The sequence below is a fragment of the Daucus carota genome, chromosome 4 (assembly GCF_001625215.2).
Source record: "Daucus carota subsp. sativus chromosome 4, DH1 v3.0, whole genome shotgun sequence".
Taxonomy (NCBI): Eukaryota; Viridiplantae; Streptophyta; class Magnoliopsida; order Apiales; family Apiaceae; genus Daucus; species Daucus carota.
In genome coordinates this window covers 39983378-40004540 of record NC_030384.2, presented here as the reverse complement: position 1 = coordinate 40004540, position 21163 = coordinate 39983378, and the positions used below count along the sequence as shown (strand labels likewise).

The following is a 21163-nucleotide window of genomic DNA, read 5'->3' as shown; positions in this document are numbered from 1 at the left end:
TTTCTGAACATTGGGCTAACAATAGTTTTTATGTGATATGGTCAATTGCGATGTTACTGTTTCCAGAGATTTTGGTGCAATTTGGATCGCTTAGGATGTCTTTGATTTCGTTTTTTGCTTCAAGAATTTTTGAATTCTATCTGTTAAACGATCAGGAAACAAATCATCTAATTGTTTTTAGCATGTTATTTGTTTTACCACCTGGTTGTATCGACAGTTGGGGGTTTGTCCCGACTGTATTATATTCAAGTTAATGAAATTTTCTTGCATTTGTCAAAAAAAAAAAAAAAAAAAAAAAAAAAAAATCATGTCCTGCAATCGAAACAAGACATTACTCCAAGGAATGAATCGCAGGTAAATTATTGAAGTATCAGTCATTTTCTTTTGCCCTCCGTTGAAATGTGGATTAAGAAATTCTACCTACTATATGAACTCATATTTTAACCCTTCATATTACTTTTACATAATACTAAAAGACGGTTAGGTATTTATATCTTTTGAAAGGGATTCCTAATTTAAAATATATAAATATATACTTATGGTACGTTAAAGAGAAGTAAACGTTATATATAGCAAAAGTTACTCGTAGTATGGATTTTCGTCCCAATTTTTCTGATATTAATTATAAAAAAATTAAAAATCGTGTTCTGCGATAGTAAATTAGCACCAGGAAAATGCATCTTCCAATGAAATTTACACGCGTAGGTCATTCGGTTCTACGGATCTTTCCATCTCACCGAACACTTTTGACTTGCGCGTCCCATGTGACTTTTGGGGTTCAAGTAATTTATAATTTAACAAGGTGTCGTCTTTGCTCCTTTGTTAAATTTTAGTTATATAGTTTAAAATTCAGAAAAAATAAATTTATTTAAGTTCTGGTTATTATTTATCATTGTATAGTATACTAATTTATCATCAATAATTTATGATAATTCATCAATTTTTTAAATAATTTATAAATTACATCTACTTCTAAATAGATAAATATTTTATTATTAGTTATTCATTTTCATTATGGGTAGACCTATCAATTTACCATCACAACACAAAATTTTAATATTTATATTAAATTTTTAGATACATGAATGTGTACGCAAACAAAAATATTTGAATTTAATGTCATATAGTTAGTCGAGTTTGTCCCCCAATCCGACGGTGGCTGCCCACCGCTAGCATGTCCTCTTTCTTAGTTTAATCTTCTTTTTTATTTTATAAATTTCATCCTCGAACAAGGATTCTTTCAATTTTCTATACCTAATTTTTTAAAATGGTTTTAGTGTATATATTTGTGAGAGTTCGGTATAACTGGAGTTGTTTTATGCGGATATTTTTATTAAGACTGATTAAAATAATGTGTTGGGTATTGCAAAGACTCACGTCAAACTGACGTAAAATGGAATAGTGATGGGAAGTGTAAGATTTCATCTTTGCAATAAATTTTTCAACCGAAAGACGTTATGGAAAATTATCACATATGGATGTAATTAATTTAGATTGTTTGGAAAATCATCATAAATTTATTTTTAATTTTAAAAATTTTTATATTTAATATATCACTTGTTAAGCAATTCGAAAATAACTTGGTTACATAGGCAGCTATGAATTGTGTTGAATAAGTTTATTTCAAGTTAATGAAATTTGTTTTAGATTTGTCGGGAAAAAAAATGAAAATCGAAAGTATAACTATTTTTTTCTGTTGATCGAGAAAGTATGATTACAAAATCAACGGAAGAACGGATTTTGCTAATTCGTGAAGAAAACAATTCGAGTTCCATGTTGGAAAGGGTAGCATGACTTGTTCTCATGCCTAATTTTCTTTCATACAAACTACTCTACCAATCGTCAACATTTTTTTTCTCCAAATGCTTTGTGTAAACTTTAATATAGTTGTTAATCATAATCAAGGTGGTTTTATGTAGAATTACTGCACCGCATTCACACACTTGTACATGCATGTGAATACAGAGCTCCTAGAAGAACAAATTCAATACTTGTACTCCACAGGCGCGTAAGCAAGAGTTAAAGTCAATGAAAGGAAGCTTCAATTTAACATCTGCTCTGTGTATTTGTATGACTCCATCTGCTCTTTACTCTTCACAATCTTTACTCATTCTCTATATAGTACCAAGCTCTATTACAACCATATAGCAACAAAAATCATTTAGCAGAAAAAAAGAACTACTCCCTCCGTCCCCCTCAATTGTTTACAGCTGAAACTATGTCGGAACATCAGAAGATTCACCCTGTGCAAGACCCCGAGGCGGCGATACAGCAGCAGCCCACAGCACCATTAGTCTCTAGAGACGCCTCACGATCCGACCAAGGCGATCCGGTGCAGCACTTCCCTCCTCCGCTAGCCCACACAGCAGGCTCAAAAATACCAAGAAAGAAGAGAAGAAGTTGTTTCACAAGGTGCTTATGTTGGTCTTTATGTGTACTTCTTGTAATATTAACCATCTTGGCCATACTAGCTGGAGTCATTTTCTTGGTCTTCCGACCAAAAGCACCAAAATACTCAGTGGACAGCATTCGAATTACTCAATTTGCGCTTAACAATGACTTGAGCTTGTCAGCTTCATTCAATGTGAATGTCACAGCTAGAAATCCTAATAAGAAGATTGGGATTTACTATGAAGGAGGGAGTCCTATTAGTGTGTGGTACACGGGGACAAAACTATGTGAAGGGTCATGGCCAAAGTTTTACCAAGGTCATCGTAACACCACCGTGTTGAACTTGCCATTGACAGGGAGAGCTGTGAACGCGGCTGATCTGTTAAGGTCAATTCAGCAGGAACAATTAACAGGAAGGATTCCTCTCAATGTTCGGGTTAGAGTACCAGTGAGGATCAAGCTTGGGAAGTTGAAGTTAATGAAATGGAAGTTCTTGGTCAAGTGTAGGCTTGTGGTGGATACTTTAGCTGCAGATAACGTTATCAGGATATCAGAGAGGAGCTGTAAGTTTAGGTTTAGGTTATAGATTTGATATCATCCTATTCCCTTTTAGGGTTCCTTTTCTTTTATGCTCAGATTTTTGGTCACTTCACAGTTCACATATATATTTTCCTCCTTGGTTTTTAGTAGAATAAGTGGAGGATTACAGTGATTCTTTTTTGGCTTGTATCTTATTACTTTGTAATTATACGTCTGCACTTTCTCTGTATACCAGTCTGTTGATTGTATACCTTGTAGAAAATATACTGATGATTTATAATTTATACGTAGAAGTCTAGATTGAACTTATTCCAAACTCAATGAAATCCAAGAGTTAAATTTCAAGAAATCACATGATAACATATTAACATTTGGTAAAAGTACAAACCAAATAACATTATCATACCAGGAATGAAAGGTACAAGCAAAGGTTGCAAGTTTGCAACCCAACACAAATGACAACAATGAAGTGATTTAACTGATAAAACTTAAGTTGAAGCAGCTGCAGTTGCAGGGAATGAAGGAAGCCCTTTAGCGGAACCACCAAGTCTTCCACGCCCTATTCCAGTCCTCTGGTTATCAAAATTTCTCTTAGTCTCGCTTACCCTTGTCCGGGGCTCATCAGAAAATTCATGCTTTTGTGATCCTAAAGGACTCAAGTCAGTGTCTCTGCCATATGTTCTCGAAGACGTATAGCAATCATTTGAATCAGCTGAATTAGGTTCCCATGTGGACGAGGAGAGCCAGTGGTGTTGACTGCCTACAAAGCTATTGCTTCCAGATGATTCTTGCTCTTCCAAATCTTCTCCTTCTCTAGCCACTCCTCGTGTTACAGTCACGTACTTGTGGAGGCTTGGCTCCATTAAGTCATTGCTGACAACTACCTTTGATTCCACAATGTTGGCTCCAAGAGAAGAGCTTCTCTCATGCCTCTTATATTTATCAGCTACTGAAACCCTTGTTCTCTCTTCTACATAGGCATTGGATGTATTGGAACTAGTACCCGAGTTGAGGTCAGCAACTGCATCAAGAATTGAGCGGGCCTTGGTGACACAAGCTGGTAGAGAAAAAGCTGGAGCAGAGGTAGGGGTAGGAGCTGTCTTTTGGTGGAAGTTTTGGATGTCTTCAAGCAACATTGAGGTATAGGAGGGGTTTGGATTCAATAGAGCTTCGGGATTGATATCAAGGTCTCGAGAAAGCCTTGATGATCTGCTTTTTGTCAGTGACTGAGGCTTAAGACCTTCATTGCCTGAGGATATCAAATTCACTGCCACATTGCCATTCATTCCTTTTGCTTCTTCAAGTTGCTGCTTCTGCTGCTCCTTTGTACCTCTATTAGCATAAATTTTGCTTTCATTTCCTTGCACACTTGGTTTCTGCAGTATTGCAAATTTATACACCACTCAATAACATTATATATCTATAAGCTATGCTGCTGAAAATGTATACACTTCTGGAATTAAAGAGTAGTTCAAAAATTATAAGAATACCTGATTATTGACATTGTTATCAATCTCGCTCAAAGGGTTTCTTCTGTAAGGCGACTTGTTATCAGTCTCACTCAAAGGGTTTCTTCTGTAAGGCGACTGCTCATTCTTCCTAGAATTACTCCTGCTAAGTGATATCTGAACATCATTCGAAGACGCCTTAACATTAGTCCTAGCTGGAGATCTTGCACGAGGCGATGCAACAGTCCTCTTCACCTGAACCCTCTTAACACCAGCAGCTGAATTCGTCGTCGCCTCCACCACACCCCCACCATTCTTAGCCTTATCAGAAGACACAGTAGCAGGCACCGACACCAATTTCCCTGGCCTACCACCATTACCACCACCACCACCAGCATTCCCTGACACTGACTTACTATTAGTAATCGGTGATTCAGATCTCCTCCCCGGAGACCTACTCACCCTCCTCTCACCACTACCACCATTCCCCCCACCTCTTTCTCTACTCAAAGTCCTTCTCCTCCTTCCATGAGGAGACGAACTCCCATCACGATGACGTTGCCTATGCCTATGAATCCGATCAGCAATCGCCTCCTCATCCCCATCCCCATCACCAACAATATCATTCCCTCTATTCCTATCTCCACCTTCACAATCAAAATCAAAACTCCTCTTAGAACCCGAGTACTTCCTCCCCCTTTGAATCCCATTCCCCTCACTCGAAACCGCCTTCCCAGTCGAACTCCTACTGAGCCTCCCACACTGAATCAAAATAGCATCCACCTCCTCTTTAGTACAACTCGAAGTCCTAAGTGGAGTAGACATCACCACATTGTTCCCATTCTCCGAAACCGAAGGAGTAACATTAGCATTCTTGTCCTCCTCAGACCCTGTAGTATCCCTATCGATTTCGTGGCTCATTCGGTGTTTAATAATAAAGATCTCCTTCTTGAAAGACTCTTCTTGGGGCTTCTTCTTTTCCTGTTGGATCTGAACTGGTGGGTCAGGTAGAGGAATTGGAGAAGAAGCAACACTCTTCTTGCTGAAACAAGATCCCATTTTTTTGAATTGAGAAACAGAAAGATTTGATTTTGATTCTAGATCTCACAATGAAGAAGAGATAAGAGAAGATTTGAAAAGGGCACTTTTGTGTTGTGTGTTTCAAGAACCAAGAAATCTCAAATTGGGGTTTTGATTTAAAATATTAATGAAACGGATAGTTTGTAAGAAAGGGGAAAGTGGGAATTCAAATTTTTAACTGAAGGGGGTGGTAAATGTAGCCGTTACGAGGGTTGGTGTTATTTATAAATTTGAAATAAGTTATCATATGGCAGAAGACACAAAGACATGCCAGCCTGCAGAGGGAATTTGAGTATTTAAACTTTCTGCACATTATTCAATGTGATTTTTCAGTAAAAATAATTACGGAATATTTGAAAATGTAGTTTTGAAATTTTTATTTGAATATTTGACGAATCAAATATATATATGTTATTTACAATATTAACTACAAGGAAAATAAAATTATAAACATCATGGGAATAACTCCTTTTTTTTTTTTTATGAACACATAGATATAACATTATAATTAAGCAAAAATATTATGAACATTATATACAGCAAAGGACAAGAGTACAAGACTGATGTGAATCTAGACCATTACTATAAGAAATCCCTTATTACAAGATAGATCCATGTGGTTTCTGGGCATGTTTGGAATCTTGTGAATGTCTGGGACTAATATCTGACTTTAATTACCTAATCACTGTTTATTAGGATGTTTGAAATGGTTTGGATTTGGACAAAATGAGATGTCTGGTCTGGCACTCAAACATGTAACGGTAGGATTCCATTCCCTTTGCTTTTCGAAGCCCGGAAGGATTCTATTCTAAGATAAACAACTGCTATTATTCAAAACATGAACCCCATCTATTGGAGGTATCAAAAGTGGCTTTAGACTTCCGAAAATTCAGTATAGTTCGAACGACAGCAAATAAAACGTATGCATAGGGTTCGATTAACAAGTGAATGAATAAAATGTAAAGCATATCTTAATCGGCTCTATCCTTTCGACGGAAGATTAATTTGACTCCCTGCATGTGAACTGCTAGAAATTCCCAAGTATGACAATGGTCCAAAAAAATATTCAGCTAAAACTCGTTTGTGAAATTTAGCCTCATAATAAAATCCACCCTTGTGTATTGTCGATTACATTGATAAATCATAAGTGGGATCCTTTTGAAGGCATGCCAAACTAGTAAACATCCAAGTATCAGTAACATTTGTAGTGTAAATATAAGTAAGTCTATAACACAGGAACTTGAGAAATCAACTGTGGGTGCACAACATGGATAGCGCGATTCAGTGAAAAGAAAACTGTCTTTCATGCAATGAGAATTTTGATCCCGCAAGAAAATGCAGTGAGGATGAGTCCGATCAGTGCCCCAAAACTGTACATTCTGCACAAAAGAAAAATCCATTCTGATTAAATTTGTCTATCCATAGAAATGCTTTACACATAAAGAAGCTCTGCAAATACAATGTATGATTTGGATCAAGCTTTTTCTTAATGTACCAGATATGATGAAGTAACGATGTACGAGTATTTTTAGCAACCAATGGCATTACTGTGGAAATGAGATATGAGTAACTAATTAATCTCAAATTTTCTTTTGTGAAAAAAACAGAAAAAGTTCTACTGTGGTTTGCCCAAAGCTTGAAAGCATGGGTAGCATTGGACATCTAGGCGCGGCAAGGTCCCTACATGCAACTATAATTAATTGAGAAGTTTGATTTTGCAACAAAACATGCAAATATTAGGTTTCATTTTGATGAAGAAACCATATATTCTGCACAAAAGAAAATCCATTCCAGAAAAGAACAGATGAACCTGTATAGAACTTCAGAACGCATGCCTGGTAGTATTAACAAGTCTGATCACAAATATGACTCATATCCTTGAGTTCTTTGCACTAAACCTTAGATGATGATCAAAGTTGCCAAGGCAAAAGTCTGCGTAGAACACCCCTCAAGTCTGGCTTAATTCCTTACCCCAGGCCCAGGCTAGAGATACAGGAATTGCATATTTGAAGATAATATGTGACTGTTGCGAGATGCAAACACATTCTTACTGCTTTCTGAACTTCACAACTTATCACATGGTGAAAGACAAATAATTTGGTTTAAGTAAAGATTCCTAACACTAAAACGAGCGAAGCTGTACATTTTTACGAGTAAACGGAATAGCATGTTAAGTAAATATATTTTGCAGGTATATATATTCTGAACCATATAATTAAATATGAAGTTATCAAGAACCAAATTAAAGGATATATCCTATTATTATACAGGTGGAAGTTATTTAGACTTACCCGACAGATAGACGCTTCTTAGGATCGCCAGTGGAATATCCCTTAAAATAGAAATAACGACTAACAATATAAACAACACCAAGAACTGAGGAGATGACAGGGTGCTTAATCCCTCCCAACGTCATGAATGTCAAGAACAAAGGCATCCACTCCAGGGAGTTCTGATGACCTCTCTGCACCATTTTACACAGTTAATGACCCGATGAGAAACTTGAATACTTAGAACATTCATGTTGATAACAGTATATATTTGCTGACATAAAAAGAGAATATTACCTGAACACAGTTGAAGAGATTAGCATTTTCATTTTCTGATTCTAAAGCATACATTGCAGGTAGAGCAACCTTATACCTGCAAATTTTGTTCACAATATCATATGCACATTATTCACTAAAATGATAGAAAAAATAAATCTGAAAGAGATAAATACAGATATAGTAAATACTTTTTGCGGGCTTTGCCAACTTGAGCAGCCATCCAGAAATTAAAGAAACCGGAGATGGCAACAACTATAACAACATAACCATATTCTTTTGGCAACATATCAACTCCAGTTGAGTCCATCGTCTTTCAGAAAGATTGGCAATGAGTGTCTGCTGAAAGCTCTTCTTTCAAGGTGTGATTATCACTATGTTTTTCAATAAGCCACTACTTACACGTTTTATAGGCCACCTCTGGTTTGTTTTTATATCTTGACGTTATTTCCCATGGGGCTAGCCATTCCAGAGTCCTAATTGCAGTTTCTAGACTTATAATACTCGCTAGCAACTGCTTATAATAATCTTCAGCAGTACTTTGTTAGCATAAACAAGGGTTCCTTAATTGGTGTAAGAAGTCCTATTATCTCTGGTTTTTGCCAGATACAAATGAATTTAAACTTTGTATTCGTTCTTATTACATGATCCAAATTCCAAACTACTGTAGTTGAGTAGCACATCTGTCATGTCCTTAACATTGTCCAATTTTCATAGATATATACGCCTATTTTTCTATCTTGTTTAATTTAGTTCCAGCATTTGCCCACAGGGCAGATAGCTTTATGGTAATACTACAAGAATGTCCTTGGAGATTCAGTTTAAAGATTGGTAACGAGAAATCTATAGTCGCAACCACCAGGTGTAAATGTCAAATAATAAAAGAGTGACTGTCATCTGGACAAATCAATAAGTTATTGCAGTCCGAATTTTGAAGACGAAAATCGAAATTTATTCTTCACACAATAACTTTAGACAAGATAACTAACATGAACATAGGTCATTACATCAGACAATTTATTTGAAGACAGGATAATTTCAACCTTGCAACTTATCCAAATGATTCCTCGCACACAACCTGCACACTGAACCTCCTCAAATTTGATGAGAAATCGGTGTACATATATACATCCATTCACAATGTTCGGTTTGTTTTGTCATTCTTCGGTTTTACTCATCCCTGCTGTTTTGTACAAAATCGAAATGCATTTAGCTATGACTCCGCTTAAACGACCGCTTAATATGTTTTTAAAGTCATAAACTGCTTTTAGTTAATGCAGTTTCTCGCATGATTTTGAAAAACTGCCCTTGAGCATCTGTGAGAGTCTTTCAAGCTATCATGTATTTCACTATCAAATCTCACCAAAAAATTATGATCGTATTTGGAAGTTAGAGTTTTTGAGTAAAATTAAAGGTGTGAAGTGTTTTAAAGGTTTGATTAATTCAATCCGCTAACATTAGTATTTGATAGCTAGCACATTGAAATAAAAATTTGGCCTCAAAAAGCTATTTTCAAAAAGACATTTAAGGAGTTTTTTGGATTAGAGATTTTGAGATGTGTCATAAAAAACTAATCATGAGTCATAAATATCTCCAAGAAAGAACGATGAAATTTCTTGGATAGATTGCACGTTGTGCACTAATACAAGCTTTATAAAATTCTAAGTCAAAGTTTTATTCTACCCCTTTGTCCCAGCCAATTTTTTACATTCGATTTGGATACAAAGGTTAAGAAACATGATCTTTGGAATGAATACGATTATTGTTAAAATAGTAGGGATTGAAGGAATGAAAATCATAAAAATTGTTTTCATTAACACTCATTTAAAGTACAAAATTTATTTCAATCTCCTTTCATTCAATTTCATCCAAAGTAAACACAATGCAAAACTCTAAGGACAAATAAAATATTTATCTAAATCTATTTATATGACACTCTATATGTCCCTCTCATTTTTTACACTTTTTTATTACTCGATACACATTTTAAGACGCATATAAAATATAGTTTTATAATTTTTTAAATAAAAATTTAGGTAATAAGTATTTATTCATAATAATCAAAAAAATTTATTAAAATATATTTTATAATAGGTGCCCGAGTGTTTGCTCTGAGGGATGGAGGAGTATAATTCTATAAAAAATAAATTGATTTCAAAACCCAAACATAAAATAGAAATAAAATAAATAAAATTCCCTTCCTCCTTTTTTTTTTTGACAGAAAATTTCCCTTCCTCCTTGTTTACCTTATTTGTTGTTGTCTCGCTGAACTTGACAGACCCTAATTCCCTCAACTCTCCTCGTCACTGATGAGTTGAGCGACGAGAGCCTTGGAACAAGGGGAGTTTAGTGAGTCCCAAATGGATGAAGAAAGCAGCTTAATTGATATTGTCTTCTCTTGGTCTCTTCCAGATATTCTCAATCACCATCTCTATAAACACAAGGTTTGCAAATCCCCCATCTCCATTATGTATTTTGCCCTTTGATTTTTCTACTAGTAGTTTTGTTTTAGTAAAGTGTACTGCCAAGTGCTAACTATTTTCTTGTTTTGCATTTTCCCGTGTTTCTGTTGTGTGCTTCTGTGTACGTATATTCGCCTTTAGGGTAATTAATGTTCAGTAACACTAAACATCATATACAAATTTAATCTAACTATTGTTTGTTGCTGTCAATATGCATACTAGACTGCTTATGGTCAAAATTACTTTTTTTATATTCGATTTTTGAGAAACCAAGTTTTTTTTCCTCCCACTTTATGATGTGGTTACCCCAATAGTGTTTTCCTCTCAGGTTGAGCAGATTCCAGATACATTTTCGTCATTGTTGCATTACATGAACAGTTTTACTTTTCCACTCATTGAGGAAACTCGCGCTGACTTGTGTTCAAGCATCACTAATGTGTCAAAGGCACCAACTTTCCAAGTATTAGAAATCAAAGATGCTGAGCCTGCATCAAATATGAATTATGCAATAAGTATTGGAAGAAACCAAGATATTGAGTTTGATGCAGATATGTATGAGCCTGGTTATGGAGATTTGATAGCGTTTACAGTTGTAAGGCCAAAATGTGGCGATGATTTGTACACGGACGCAACTAATTTTACTGTTGCGTTGGTCCAAAGGGTAAAGATTAAGAAGGATAATGTTGTGCTACTTGTAACATCGTCAAAGCCCATTGACCCTGAAGAAAGCATGCACAAGAAATTGGATGCAACAAATCTCTTTGTTGTATTTCTTATGAACCTGACGACAAATCTTCGTATATGGGAAGCGTTGAAATTCCAACTGGATGGAAGGAATGCAAAAATTATCAATAAAGTGCTGCAACATGATTTTGTTGTAAGAATTTCTATTTATATCTTACATATTATAATGAGCAGTAACGAATCATGTGCTGTTAAAAAAAATGTTATTGTAGATACCATCTTTCTATACTTAAAGCAGTTCTTTACTTCTTTATACTTTATTTTCATTGTGTTTGGTGTTACTAACGGAACCATTGATTATAATTTTTGTTTTTATTTCTTATTGAAATTTACATCTCACAGATTGGTCGTCGTTGCAATTTTTGCTTCAAGGAGGGGAATTACCGCATAACTGCATCAATTTTAGCCCCGACTGTTCGCTCTTTCAGCCTGAACACATCCCAAGCAGAAGCAGTTTCGAATAGTTTTGCTATGAAATATTGCTGTCATGAGAATTCTGTCAAGCTAATTTGGGGTCCTCCTGGTACAGGGAAAACAAAGACAGTGGCAGTTTTATTATATGCACTACTGGAACAGAAGTGCAGGACTGTTACTTGTGCTCCGACTAACATTGCTGTACTAGAAGTTGCAGCACGGCTGTTGAGGTTGGTCACTCAGTCTAATGGGTATGAAACTTATGGTTTAGGAGACATAATTCTCTTAGGAAATAGGAAGCGAATGAAAATTGACGATCACACTGATTTACTTAATATATTTCTTGATTATCGCACTAAAATTCTTCTAAAGTGTTTTGCTCCAAAATCTGGATGGACAAACTGCCTATCGTCGCTAATAAGTCTAGTTGAAGATCCGGAAGAGCAATACCGTTTGTACCTGAGAAATGAGAAATATGAGGAAAGTGATGAAGAAGACGGCTATGATGAGGAGGAGGTGGAGGTGAGTTGTGCTCCTGGCAATAGAAGCCTAAAATACACTCAAGAGAAAAATGTTTGGAAGGAGGTTATTGTTAAGATCTTAAGAAAAAATGATAAAAAGATAAACTGGAGGCGCGAAGATCCTTCCCGGGAGGATAAACATTCAAAGTCTGGAAGAAAGAAACAAAATGATTTTTCACAAAACCAAAAAGTAATGAACTTTGAGGACTTTTTCAGAAGCAGATTTTTCTCAAAACGAGAATTTATGAAGTTTTGTATCGTGAATCTGTTAACTCACCTGCCAACTTCTTTCATATCACTAGACAATGTGAAAAACATGATGACGGCTCTAAGGTTGCTGGAGTCTTTTGGAACTTCATTACATAGCGATGCAGTTAATGGTATAGGATTAAAGGATGTACTAGCTCAAATTATGAATGTTGGGCAATTTGTAAATGTCTTCTCAATTCTGAAAAAAACTAGAAAAGAATTGCTAAATATTCTCAAGTCCCTCTATGTTGGAATTTCTGTTCCTAATATTTATGATGAATATTCAATTAGAATGTTTTGTTTGCAAAATGCATGCCTGTTTTTCTGTACTGCTTCAAGTTCTTCTAAATTGCATGTTACATCAATGGAACTCCTAGTTGTTGATGAAGCTGCTCAGCTCAAAGAGTGTGAGTCCAACATCCCTCTCCAACTTCCTGGTCTTCGTCACGCAATACTAGTAGGGGATGAAATGCAATTGTCGGCATTAGTTAAAAGCCAGGTTTGTTCTTTCTCAATTTTTTTTTTCATGCTGCAACTGAAGCCACAAATGTTGGTTAATAAATTTTCATTTTGTCTTAATAAGGCCTCTGACGAAGCAGGGTTTGGAAGAAGTTTATTTACAAGGCTGGTGTCCTTGGGATACAAAAAAGACCTTCTCGACATTCAATATAGAATGCATCCATCAATAAGCTTATTTCCCAATAAAGAATTCTACCATAGACAGATTGCTGATGGTCCAAATGTGAGGCAAAAGAACTATCAAAAGCATATCCTTAGAGGAGATATGTATGGATCTTACTCTTTTATTAACATACCCTTTGGACGGGAGGAAAGTTGTGATGGATATAGCCTGAAAAACAGGGTGGAGGTTGCTGTCATTGCAGAGGTAGTTGCAAACCTTTTTAAAGGTAAGACTTTGTCAACTGATATATCTGTGTGAAGAGAGAAAAATGTAGAGCTTAAAAAGAGAAACACAAATTCTTAACTGCAATTTATGTAAAGTTTTTCTTATTCAGTAGCTAATATTTTTCTTTTACAGAGTCTACTGGTTCAAAACAGAAGCTTAGTGTTGGTGTGATATCCCCATATAATGCTCAAGTTGTTGCAATTCAAGAGAATTTTGGTACAAGATATAGTATGGATCCCAAGAGTGACTTCTCTGTAACTGTCCGCTCTATAGACGGCTTTCAAGGTGGTGAGGAGGATGTAATACTATTGTCGACTGTTCGATGTAATGGGAACGGATCTGTGGGATTTCTTTCTAATTGTCAAAGAGCAAATGTTGCCCTTACTAGGGCGAGGTAGGTGTCATCTGTTGCGGCCTTGGTTTAATGATAATCAGTTTTCTTCATTAACATGTCTATGTTGTGCAATTAATTTGTGTTACCTTATTTTTTGTAGATATTGCCTTTGGATATTTGGTAATGAAGCTACTCTACGAGGCAGTAGATCTGTTTGGAGAAATCTAATCAATGATGCAAAGAACCGGAGGTGCTATTATAATGCTCAAGATGACCACAGGTTGGCTAAAACTATTGTAGCTACCTTGGTTGACATTGACCGTTTTGAGGTTTCACTCAGCATAGATTCTCTACTCTTTCAAGAGGCAAAATGGAAGGTGTGATGTTCATCAGTTTTCTTGGTCTGGATGGACTTAGTTCAGGCCCAGAAGCATTCCCTTTAACTATATGTTTTATGTGCTGAATCACTAATTCACAACTTTTGCAGGTTTGCTTCTCTAATAATTTCTGGACATCTATGTCTAATATTCAAAACATTGAAATTCGCAAAGAAACACTTTCTCATTTGACTAAGCTTTCTAATGGGTTGCGCTGGCCATGCAATGACAAAAGCCGCATTGTCATTGATGGGAAGTCTGCTCAACTCGTAGAGCTGTGCAAGGTCAATTGTATGAATTATATAGTTTGGAGTGTTGACGTTGTCAAGGTACATTCAAGTTACTCTCAAGTTTTGAAGGTTTGGGACATGTTACCACTGTCTAAGATACCTAACCTACTAAAGGATATGGACTACTCATTTGGGAGCTATAATATGGATCTAATGTACCTATGCACATTCAAGAAGTTGGAGGGGTATGCATCTTATTGCTTATTATATTTGTTTAAAATATTACCGAGCTGGAACATTAATTTTATTAATCAAAGGTTCAAGCATTTTTGTTCGTGGGAAGTAGATATATGTCATTACAAATGTTGTCTATGGCACTCCTTTGCTACTGTTTTTCTTTTTCTGCGTGAGCGAGGTCTGGATATTACTTTCCAGGTGGCAATAATGGTTAAGAACCACATGTGATGTGCCTGAGGAGCATAACAATTCAAAATCTAAGTGCTTTAGTTTCATGCAGTACAGTTAATGATAGACAACTGTCAATATTTACATAAATCTATTTTGTTTGAGCCATTCTCATTTGCTGCAGAACTTTGGAGGTTCCAGTAACATGGCCAGTACACTCAGATGTTGCGAGGAAGATTACTTTACCTGGAACAGATCCCATGCAGCACCTGTGTAGTACATTTGCTGCAATGAGTTTGAATGATAATTAATTAGAATACTCGAAAGATTGACATCAAACTGCAAGGGCTAAATTATATGTTTACTCTGCCACTGTGTAGAAAGAATATCTTCTTGTTTTGAGATCCAAGATTCATCCCAGAACTCCTCGGAGACCTGAATATATATGACTACTCTATCGGATACCATCTTTTGTACCTACATTTATATCATTGACCATGGAAATTTTGCAGTGTGTGGGGGGAATGGCCCATAACAGGAAATGTAATGTATTCATGTTTTTTTTCCTCTAGAAATACGATTCATTTTGTAGTTTTCTTACAAAAATACCTTTGCTTTCTTAAAAATTTGTAGAAATACAATTCAAACTTCATAGCAAAAGTGCAATTTTGCATCCAGATAGATACAACCCCAAATCATTCTACACAACAACAAAAAGCGTGGACGGCAGGATTCGAACCTGCGCGGGCGAACCCACATGATTTCTAGTCATGCCCGATAACCACTCCGGCACGTCCACCAGATGAGAAAAACAACAAATTACAGATATATAATATTATCTTGTTCCTCGGTCCACAATCTTGGCATACCGACTTGAGTGGTGTTTATTTACAGTACTTATGATAATAGTAATATATGTGTATCTGTTTGACCCCAGTTGAACTTAGATCTTCAGTTGAGTGAGTGAAGCTCAAGCAATGGCGAACTCCAAATCTCAGAAGAAGAGTGTTCTTCTTCTATGCGGCGATTACATGGAAGATTTTGAAGTAAGTAATTACACACTTATATAATATAATAATCTGGAATTAATTGAATCATAATCATGTGTGTGGACTCCTACTCTTACAGGCGATGGTTCCATTTCAAGCTTTGCAAGCTTATGGTATATCAGTTGACGCTGTTTGTCCTGGCAAGAAAACCGGTGACACTTGTCGTACCGCTATTCATCAAAATTCTGAGTATCAGGTCTCTCTCCCTCCCCCCCTCTCTCTCCCTCTCCCCCTCCCTCTCTCTCTATTTATTATCTTGTGTACATCTACTGAAACTATTATGTGTATTGGATGAATATGATGGAAGTGTAACTTCAAAGAAAATGAAGTATAGATCTTAGATTAGCTATAATCATGATAATATTGTTAATGTATTGTAGATACTATGAAAGCATAACCAGGAGATAAAATTTATCCTTAAGCAGTGTCTTTTTCAATATAAGAAGTGTATTGCACCAAACTGGAAAGTTTCCTTTTATCAACTTTATTTACAAGGCTTTCTAAAACTTTCTCATCCTTATTAATGTTGGCAGAACTACTCTGAGTCAAGAGGCCACAACTTTGTTTTAAATGCAAATTTTGACGAGATTGAAGCCAGCAAGTATGATGGAATAGTGATACCAGGAGGACGTGCTCCAGAATATCTTGCGATAGATAAATCTGTGCAAGAGTTGGTGAAATCTTTTTCCAATTCTGGAAAGCCGATTGCCACTGTTTGCCATGGGCAGTTGATTTTAGCAGCGGCAGATATACTTAAAGGCCGAAAATGCACTGCGTATCCTGCTTTGAAGCCGGTACTCATCTCCGCAGGTGCTCACTGGATTGAAGCAGATACTTTGGCTAGATGCCATGTTGATGGCAATCTCATTACAGCTGCTACATATATGGGGCATCCAGAGTACATCAACCATTTTATCAAGGCACTGGGAGGCACTATAACTGGCTCAGATAAAAGGATTTTGTTCCTCTGTGGGGTTAGTTGATTTTATTTGTTTATTTTTGCTCAAGCTAGGACAGATTAACCTATTAAACTGTGCTTGCAAATAGATATTCATTTTATGCGGACCTAGTATTGGAATAATAATATTTATTATTGAAAAAAATGGGGGGCTTGTTGATGGTTGATGTAAATGTATTGTGCAGGCATAGAGATTAATGGAAATGAGAATGATAGGAATACCAAGAGGTATGAAGGGAATGATTTACCTATCATAAGGGAATGTGGTTCCGTTTCTAAACTATCAAATTGCTAATGCAAACACTAACACATGGGATTGAGGTTCCTGTTATCATTAACCGTGCTTATTAACTTTAAACCAGTACCCGTCAAACAACTAACAAGTTTTTCAAGGCTATAGTCAATTCATCAGCGCTACAAACTACGACCCTTTGTAAACTAGTATTGTTCATAGTGTGTGTGTAGTTTAGATTTGAGAATGATTTTAAATACAGAGCATGCTCAGTATAATGTTCCTGTCACCATCTCTGTACTTCTTGATAGATCAAGAGAGTCGGTTAGGTTGAAGGGTTTTGCAGTAGTAATTATCTTCATCACCCTTTAAATAGTATTATAATCGTTAAATTAATAAATAATGCACTCATATAGCATATGAATTAATTTGATTATATACTTCAGTTAATGATACTGATGGCTGTTTAATATTTTAATGCTGGCTTTTACAGCTTTACGAGTACAGTTATGTATTAGAATCCCGTGAACTCGTTGTCCAGAGTTCTGCACGCTGATAAGCTGAAGAAATTTGTTATATTGCAAAGTTTTGTATATGCAATATTCTATATTGTTTGACTGCATGTTCTCTACAGGATTACATGGAAGACTACGAAGTAGTAGTTCCTTTTCAGGCCCTTCAAGCTATTGACTGCCATGTAGATGCAATCTGTCCAAAGAAGAAGGCAGGTGATATATGCGCGACAGCTGTTCATGATTTTGAGGGGGACCAAACTTATAGTGAGAAACCTGGTCACCTTTTTACATTAACAGCCAGTTTTGAAGGTCTAGATGCTTCAAGCTATGATGCTCTTGTCATTCCTGGAGGCCGAGCACCAGAATACTTAGCTTTGGACGAGAGTGTCCTCAAACTAGTAAGAGAATTTATGGAAGCTGGAAAGCCAGTAGCATCCATCTGCCATGGGCAACAAGTTTTGTCAGCTGCAGGTGTTCTCAAGGTACTCTATAGTCTATTCACCTTACTGCTGTTAAAATTTATGTAACTATGTATATAGTATTTACATTTTTTACACGTAACTTATCTTAATGTATTTTACTACATGTATTATGCTCGTATGGAAAATGAAATTGGATGAAGATAAGCTCAGAGATGTAATTGTATGGACACCAAAACCTAGTCCTCCTACATGTTTCTACAAGAGGAAATTGAAATTGGGTGAAGAAAATTTCTAGAGGCTACTAAATTTTTTATCAGTTTGAGTCCTTCAGTGCAAAAATCTGATATATATGCTTTTGAAGGCAGTGGCAGAATATGGAAAATGTCAATGTTAATTTGTAATTTTTTTTTCGAAATTCTATGTAATTTATTGATGAGAAAGTTTTAACGCACGTAAATATTAGTCCCATATATATTTTGTATATTTTATGTATTAGTCTTGAAACAAGATTTTAGTTATTTGACCAATGGAATAAACACTAATCACCATACCTACCATAGTTCTGGCTAATTACACAAGCTACACGCACAATAAAAAAATATTAGCGGGTATGCTTGTGTGTAATGCACAATTGGTCATTATTTTGTACCCTTTATTTTCAAAGTAGTGTAAAGAGGGCGCCTTTGCCCTTTTAATACTTGATTATTAGCAATTACTCTGCTTGCTTATCTTATATATTGAATTCTGATTAATGGTTTTATATCTTCTCTCTCTCTTTTGGAGTTGTATGTCCACCCTGTAGAATAGCCTTTGAAACTAGAAAGAGTTTGTTCAAGAAATTAACAAGAGAATTTCTTTGCTAATAATAAAATGATCCTTTAATTTTCTGAAGTGATGTTCAGGTAAATATTAGTGGATTTTGTTTTAGTCACCTTGAAGCCTATTAATATGTCGTATACAAAAGTTTTACTCCTAATATGGCATTCCTCATAAGAAAAGGCATTATGGACTTTGACTTCTATTTAATTTTGATTTATCTGGTTGTGCTTTCCATAAAACAAAAACTGTCTACGCTTTATGCTGCTATCAGTTTTCTAAATTATTAATTGCATGTAGGGCAAGAAATGCACTGCATACCCTGCTGTGAAACTTAACGTGGTCTTGGCTGGTGCAACATGGTTAGAACCTGATCCAATAACTCGATGCTATACTGATGGGAATTTGGTGACTGGAGCAGCCTGGCCAGCTCACCCTGAGTTTATTTCTCAGCTTATGTCACTTCTGAGTATTCAGGTCTCTTTTTAGTCTGTGAATCATGTGAAGTGTTTGTAACTTGTGACTTGTATCTGAAGAACTGATAGCTTCCCAAAGGCGCAATAAAATGGCTTTCTATGTTGGTGACGACGAAATATCATACTTATATCCTGTGGCATGTCTTTTTGACCTTCATTGTGAAGTAAGCCAGGTTGAGTTTAGTGATTTAGTTGCCCATTTGAGTAATTTGAATTGGCAAAGCTAATACCATACTACATGTTTCCCAGCACTGTTCTAAATATTACATCTTAACATATCATGTTTGCAATTGAAGTTTCTGATCGACTTTCGGGCTGCTAAAGCCAGCCACCGGAAACATTTGAAGTCCGCTTAGAGCAAGTCCAAGAGTGTCCTATATTAATGTCCTAAATCAAAATATAAGGCATGTGAAGCAAATCAATGCTCCAACAATGTCCTAGTGGTGCCTTAAAACACTAGGACATGTAACAATTGCCTTATTTTTGAGGCACCAATATGCATGCCCTATTCAATAAAAAAATAATTTCCTACCATTCCACTACATCTCTCTCTTCTTTCCATTTCATTTCCCTCCAATAACAATTTAAATATATTAATATTTTAATAATAAGGCACAATAATGAGGCATGTTGTTGGAGTTGATATATGAAGATGATGTCCTAAATCACTAGGACACATTATTTTATTATATTTATAGGGCATTTGCTAGGACATTGTTGGACTTGCTCTTAAGCATAAGATGTTAGAAATAAAGAGCTAGAAAATTTATCTCACTTGACATTCACTTCCCAAAAGAAAGGAAAAACAGAAAAGAAAGAAATATTGACATGCATTTTTTCTAGTCTTATTAATATATCGTACTTATATGAAATTTCAACAGGAATCTTCCTGAAAAATATTAGTGGAAAGTTCCACTAATTCATATTTACGTTGATATTCAGGTGTTTATGGAAACCGAACTCATACACGTACATGTTATACACTCAGACTCTTCTGATAATTTTGACAGTCAACTTATGCAACTTACTTACGGTACATGTACACGTTATACACTCAGACTCTTCTGATAATCTTGACAGTCAACTTATGCAACTTACTTACAGTACATGACTGTTATGGTATTTAATTTTGATCATTAAGGATCAAGGTTACTTGTAAGAAACTTTGAAAAAAAAAAAGTTACTTGTAAGAAATATTTACACGTAGAAACTCACTCCAATAATATTTCTATTAATATCTAGTCTAATGGGTGTAAAAATATATATATTATATATATCCTGTAATTCGAGAAGATATTTTGTTTACTTGTGAAACCAAACTCTTATAAGTTATAACCCTAAAATATTCTCTGGTTATCGGTTATTCACACAAACAGTTTCTTCTGTTTCAGCTACTCAAACATACGGTTTCTTCCGTTTCTTAATCTTAACTGGTCAATTATTCAGTTAACCTGTGAAAACTGATTCTTATAATATTTTTTTTGTCAGGTCCTATAATATTTAATTATATATGATTTTTGTAAAAGTATTTATTATGATTGTCAAGTATTCAGATTATCTGTAGCAGCAGCATTTAAATGCGAGCGTTTTATTCGGTTTACTGGTAAAAACTTACTCTTGTGGTCAGTTTACTTTTTCATAAGCTCAAATTTGATCCTCGAGCATTCACGTTACTTTTGGAAACAATCAACTATTAATTATTTCTTTCAATTGAGTAATGCTAAGTATCTCAAATTTCCTTAGCAAATTTTCCTTTCCAAATGATATGGTAGACACATGATTAGTTTTAATTGGGTGATTTATGTATATACAAAATATCTCATTATTATTAATGTGTGCGGAACCAATCATATATTCCCAAACTTAGATTTAGGAAAAAAATTTGGATTTTTCCGTTTTAGTTTACACGTGGAAACGTATACTCTTGTGGTCAGTTAACTCGCAGAAACTCTCCCTCGTAACAATATAAAATCTCTTTCGCATGCACAAACACACTCACTTCAGCTCAGACCCTCAATTCAGTAAGTTCTCAAAAGGCATCTCAAAG

General features: G+C 35.6%; 5 protein-coding genes and 1 non-coding gene across 9 annotated transcripts; 3 read left to right on the top strand and 3 right to left on the bottom strand.

Moving 5' to 3' along the window:
* The first annotated feature begins 2080 nt into the window (after nucleotides 1–2080).
* On the top strand, nucleotides 2081–3215 carry LOC108219564 (NDR1/HIN1-like protein 6). The gene has a single exon (XM_017393068.2). The coding sequence runs from the start codon at nucleotides 2219–2221 to the stop codon at nucleotides 2975–2977; it is 759 nt and encodes a 252-aa protein (XP_017248557.1). The 5' UTR covers nucleotides 2081–2218; the 3' UTR covers nucleotides 2978–3215.
* A 33-nt stretch (nucleotides 3216–3248) lies between these two features.
* On the bottom strand, nucleotides 3249–5583 carry LOC108219563 (uncharacterized protein At1g65710). Its single transcript, XM_017393067.2, has 2 exons — nucleotides 4422–5583; nucleotides 3249–4307 (listed from the first exon to the last, which is right to left on the bottom strand). The coding sequence occupies exons 1-2, from the start codon at nucleotides 5436–5438 to the stop codon at nucleotides 3420–3422; spliced, it is 1905 nt and encodes a 634-aa protein (XP_017248556.1). The 5' UTR covers nucleotides 5439–5583; the 3' UTR covers nucleotides 3249–3419.
* Nucleotides 5584–6539: 956 nt separating this feature from the next.
* On the bottom strand, nucleotides 6540–8394 carry LOC108217375 (uncharacterized). Of its 2 annotated transcripts, XM_064092499.1 has the most exons (5): nucleotides 8197–8394; nucleotides 8027–8102; nucleotides 7751–7923; nucleotides 6760–6838; nucleotides 6540–6715 (listed from the first exon to the last, which is right to left on the bottom strand). In XM_064092499.1, exons 1-4 carry the CDS (start codon nucleotides 8313–8315, stop codon nucleotides 6763–6765), a joined length of 444 nt encoding a protein of 147 aa, XP_063948569.1. In that variant the 5' UTR covers nucleotides 8316–8394; the 3' UTR covers nucleotides 6540–6715; nucleotides 6760–6762. The 2 variants fall into 2 exon arrangements, with proteins under 2 accessions (XP_063948569.1, XP_017245699.1); XM_017390210.2 differs by having other exon boundaries at nucleotides 6540–6838.
* A 1830-nt stretch (nucleotides 8395–10224) lies between these two features.
* Nucleotides 10225–15334, top strand: LOC108215777 (helicase sen1). 2 transcript variants are annotated; one of them, XM_017388343.2, is made up of 8 exons: nucleotides 10225–10449; nucleotides 10796–11344; nucleotides 11554–12894; nucleotides 12979–13303; nucleotides 13435–13696; nucleotides 13797–14013; nucleotides 14124–14488; nucleotides 14833–15317. In XM_017388343.2, exons 1-8 carry the CDS (start codon nucleotides 10366–10368, stop codon nucleotides 14957–14959), a joined length of 3270 nt encoding a protein of 1089 aa, XP_017243832.1. In that variant the 5' UTR covers nucleotides 10225–10365; the 3' UTR covers nucleotides 14960–15317. The 2 variants fall into 2 exon arrangements, with proteins under 2 accessions (XP_017243832.1, XP_063947329.1); XM_064091259.1 differs by having other exon boundaries at nucleotides 10233–10449; nucleotides 10782–11344; nucleotides 14833–15334.
* Nucleotides 15335–15366: 32 nt separating this feature from the next.
* On the bottom strand, nucleotides 15367–15447 carry TRNAS-AGA (transfer RNA serine (anticodon AGA)). The gene has a single exon. It is a non-coding gene; the product is annotated as a tRNA-Ser (tRNA).
* An 87-nt stretch (nucleotides 15448–15534) lies between these two features.
* LOC108219409 (protein DJ-1 homolog D-like) lies at nucleotides 15535–19226 on the top strand. Of its 2 annotated transcripts, none has more exons than XM_017392845.2 (5): nucleotides 15535–15694; nucleotides 15777–15893; nucleotides 16231–16671; nucleotides 17522–17884; nucleotides 18941–19226. In XM_017392845.2, exons 1-5 carry the CDS (start codon nucleotides 15626–15628, stop codon nucleotides 19127–19129), a joined length of 1179 nt encoding a protein of 392 aa, XP_017248334.1. In that variant the 5' UTR covers nucleotides 15535–15625; the 3' UTR covers nucleotides 19130–19226. The 2 variants fall into 2 exon arrangements, with proteins under 2 accessions (XP_017248334.1, XP_017248335.1); XM_017392846.2 differs by lacking the exon at nucleotides 18941–19226 and adding an exon at nucleotides 18025–18331.
* Nucleotides 19227–21163: the final 1937 nt, after the last annotated feature.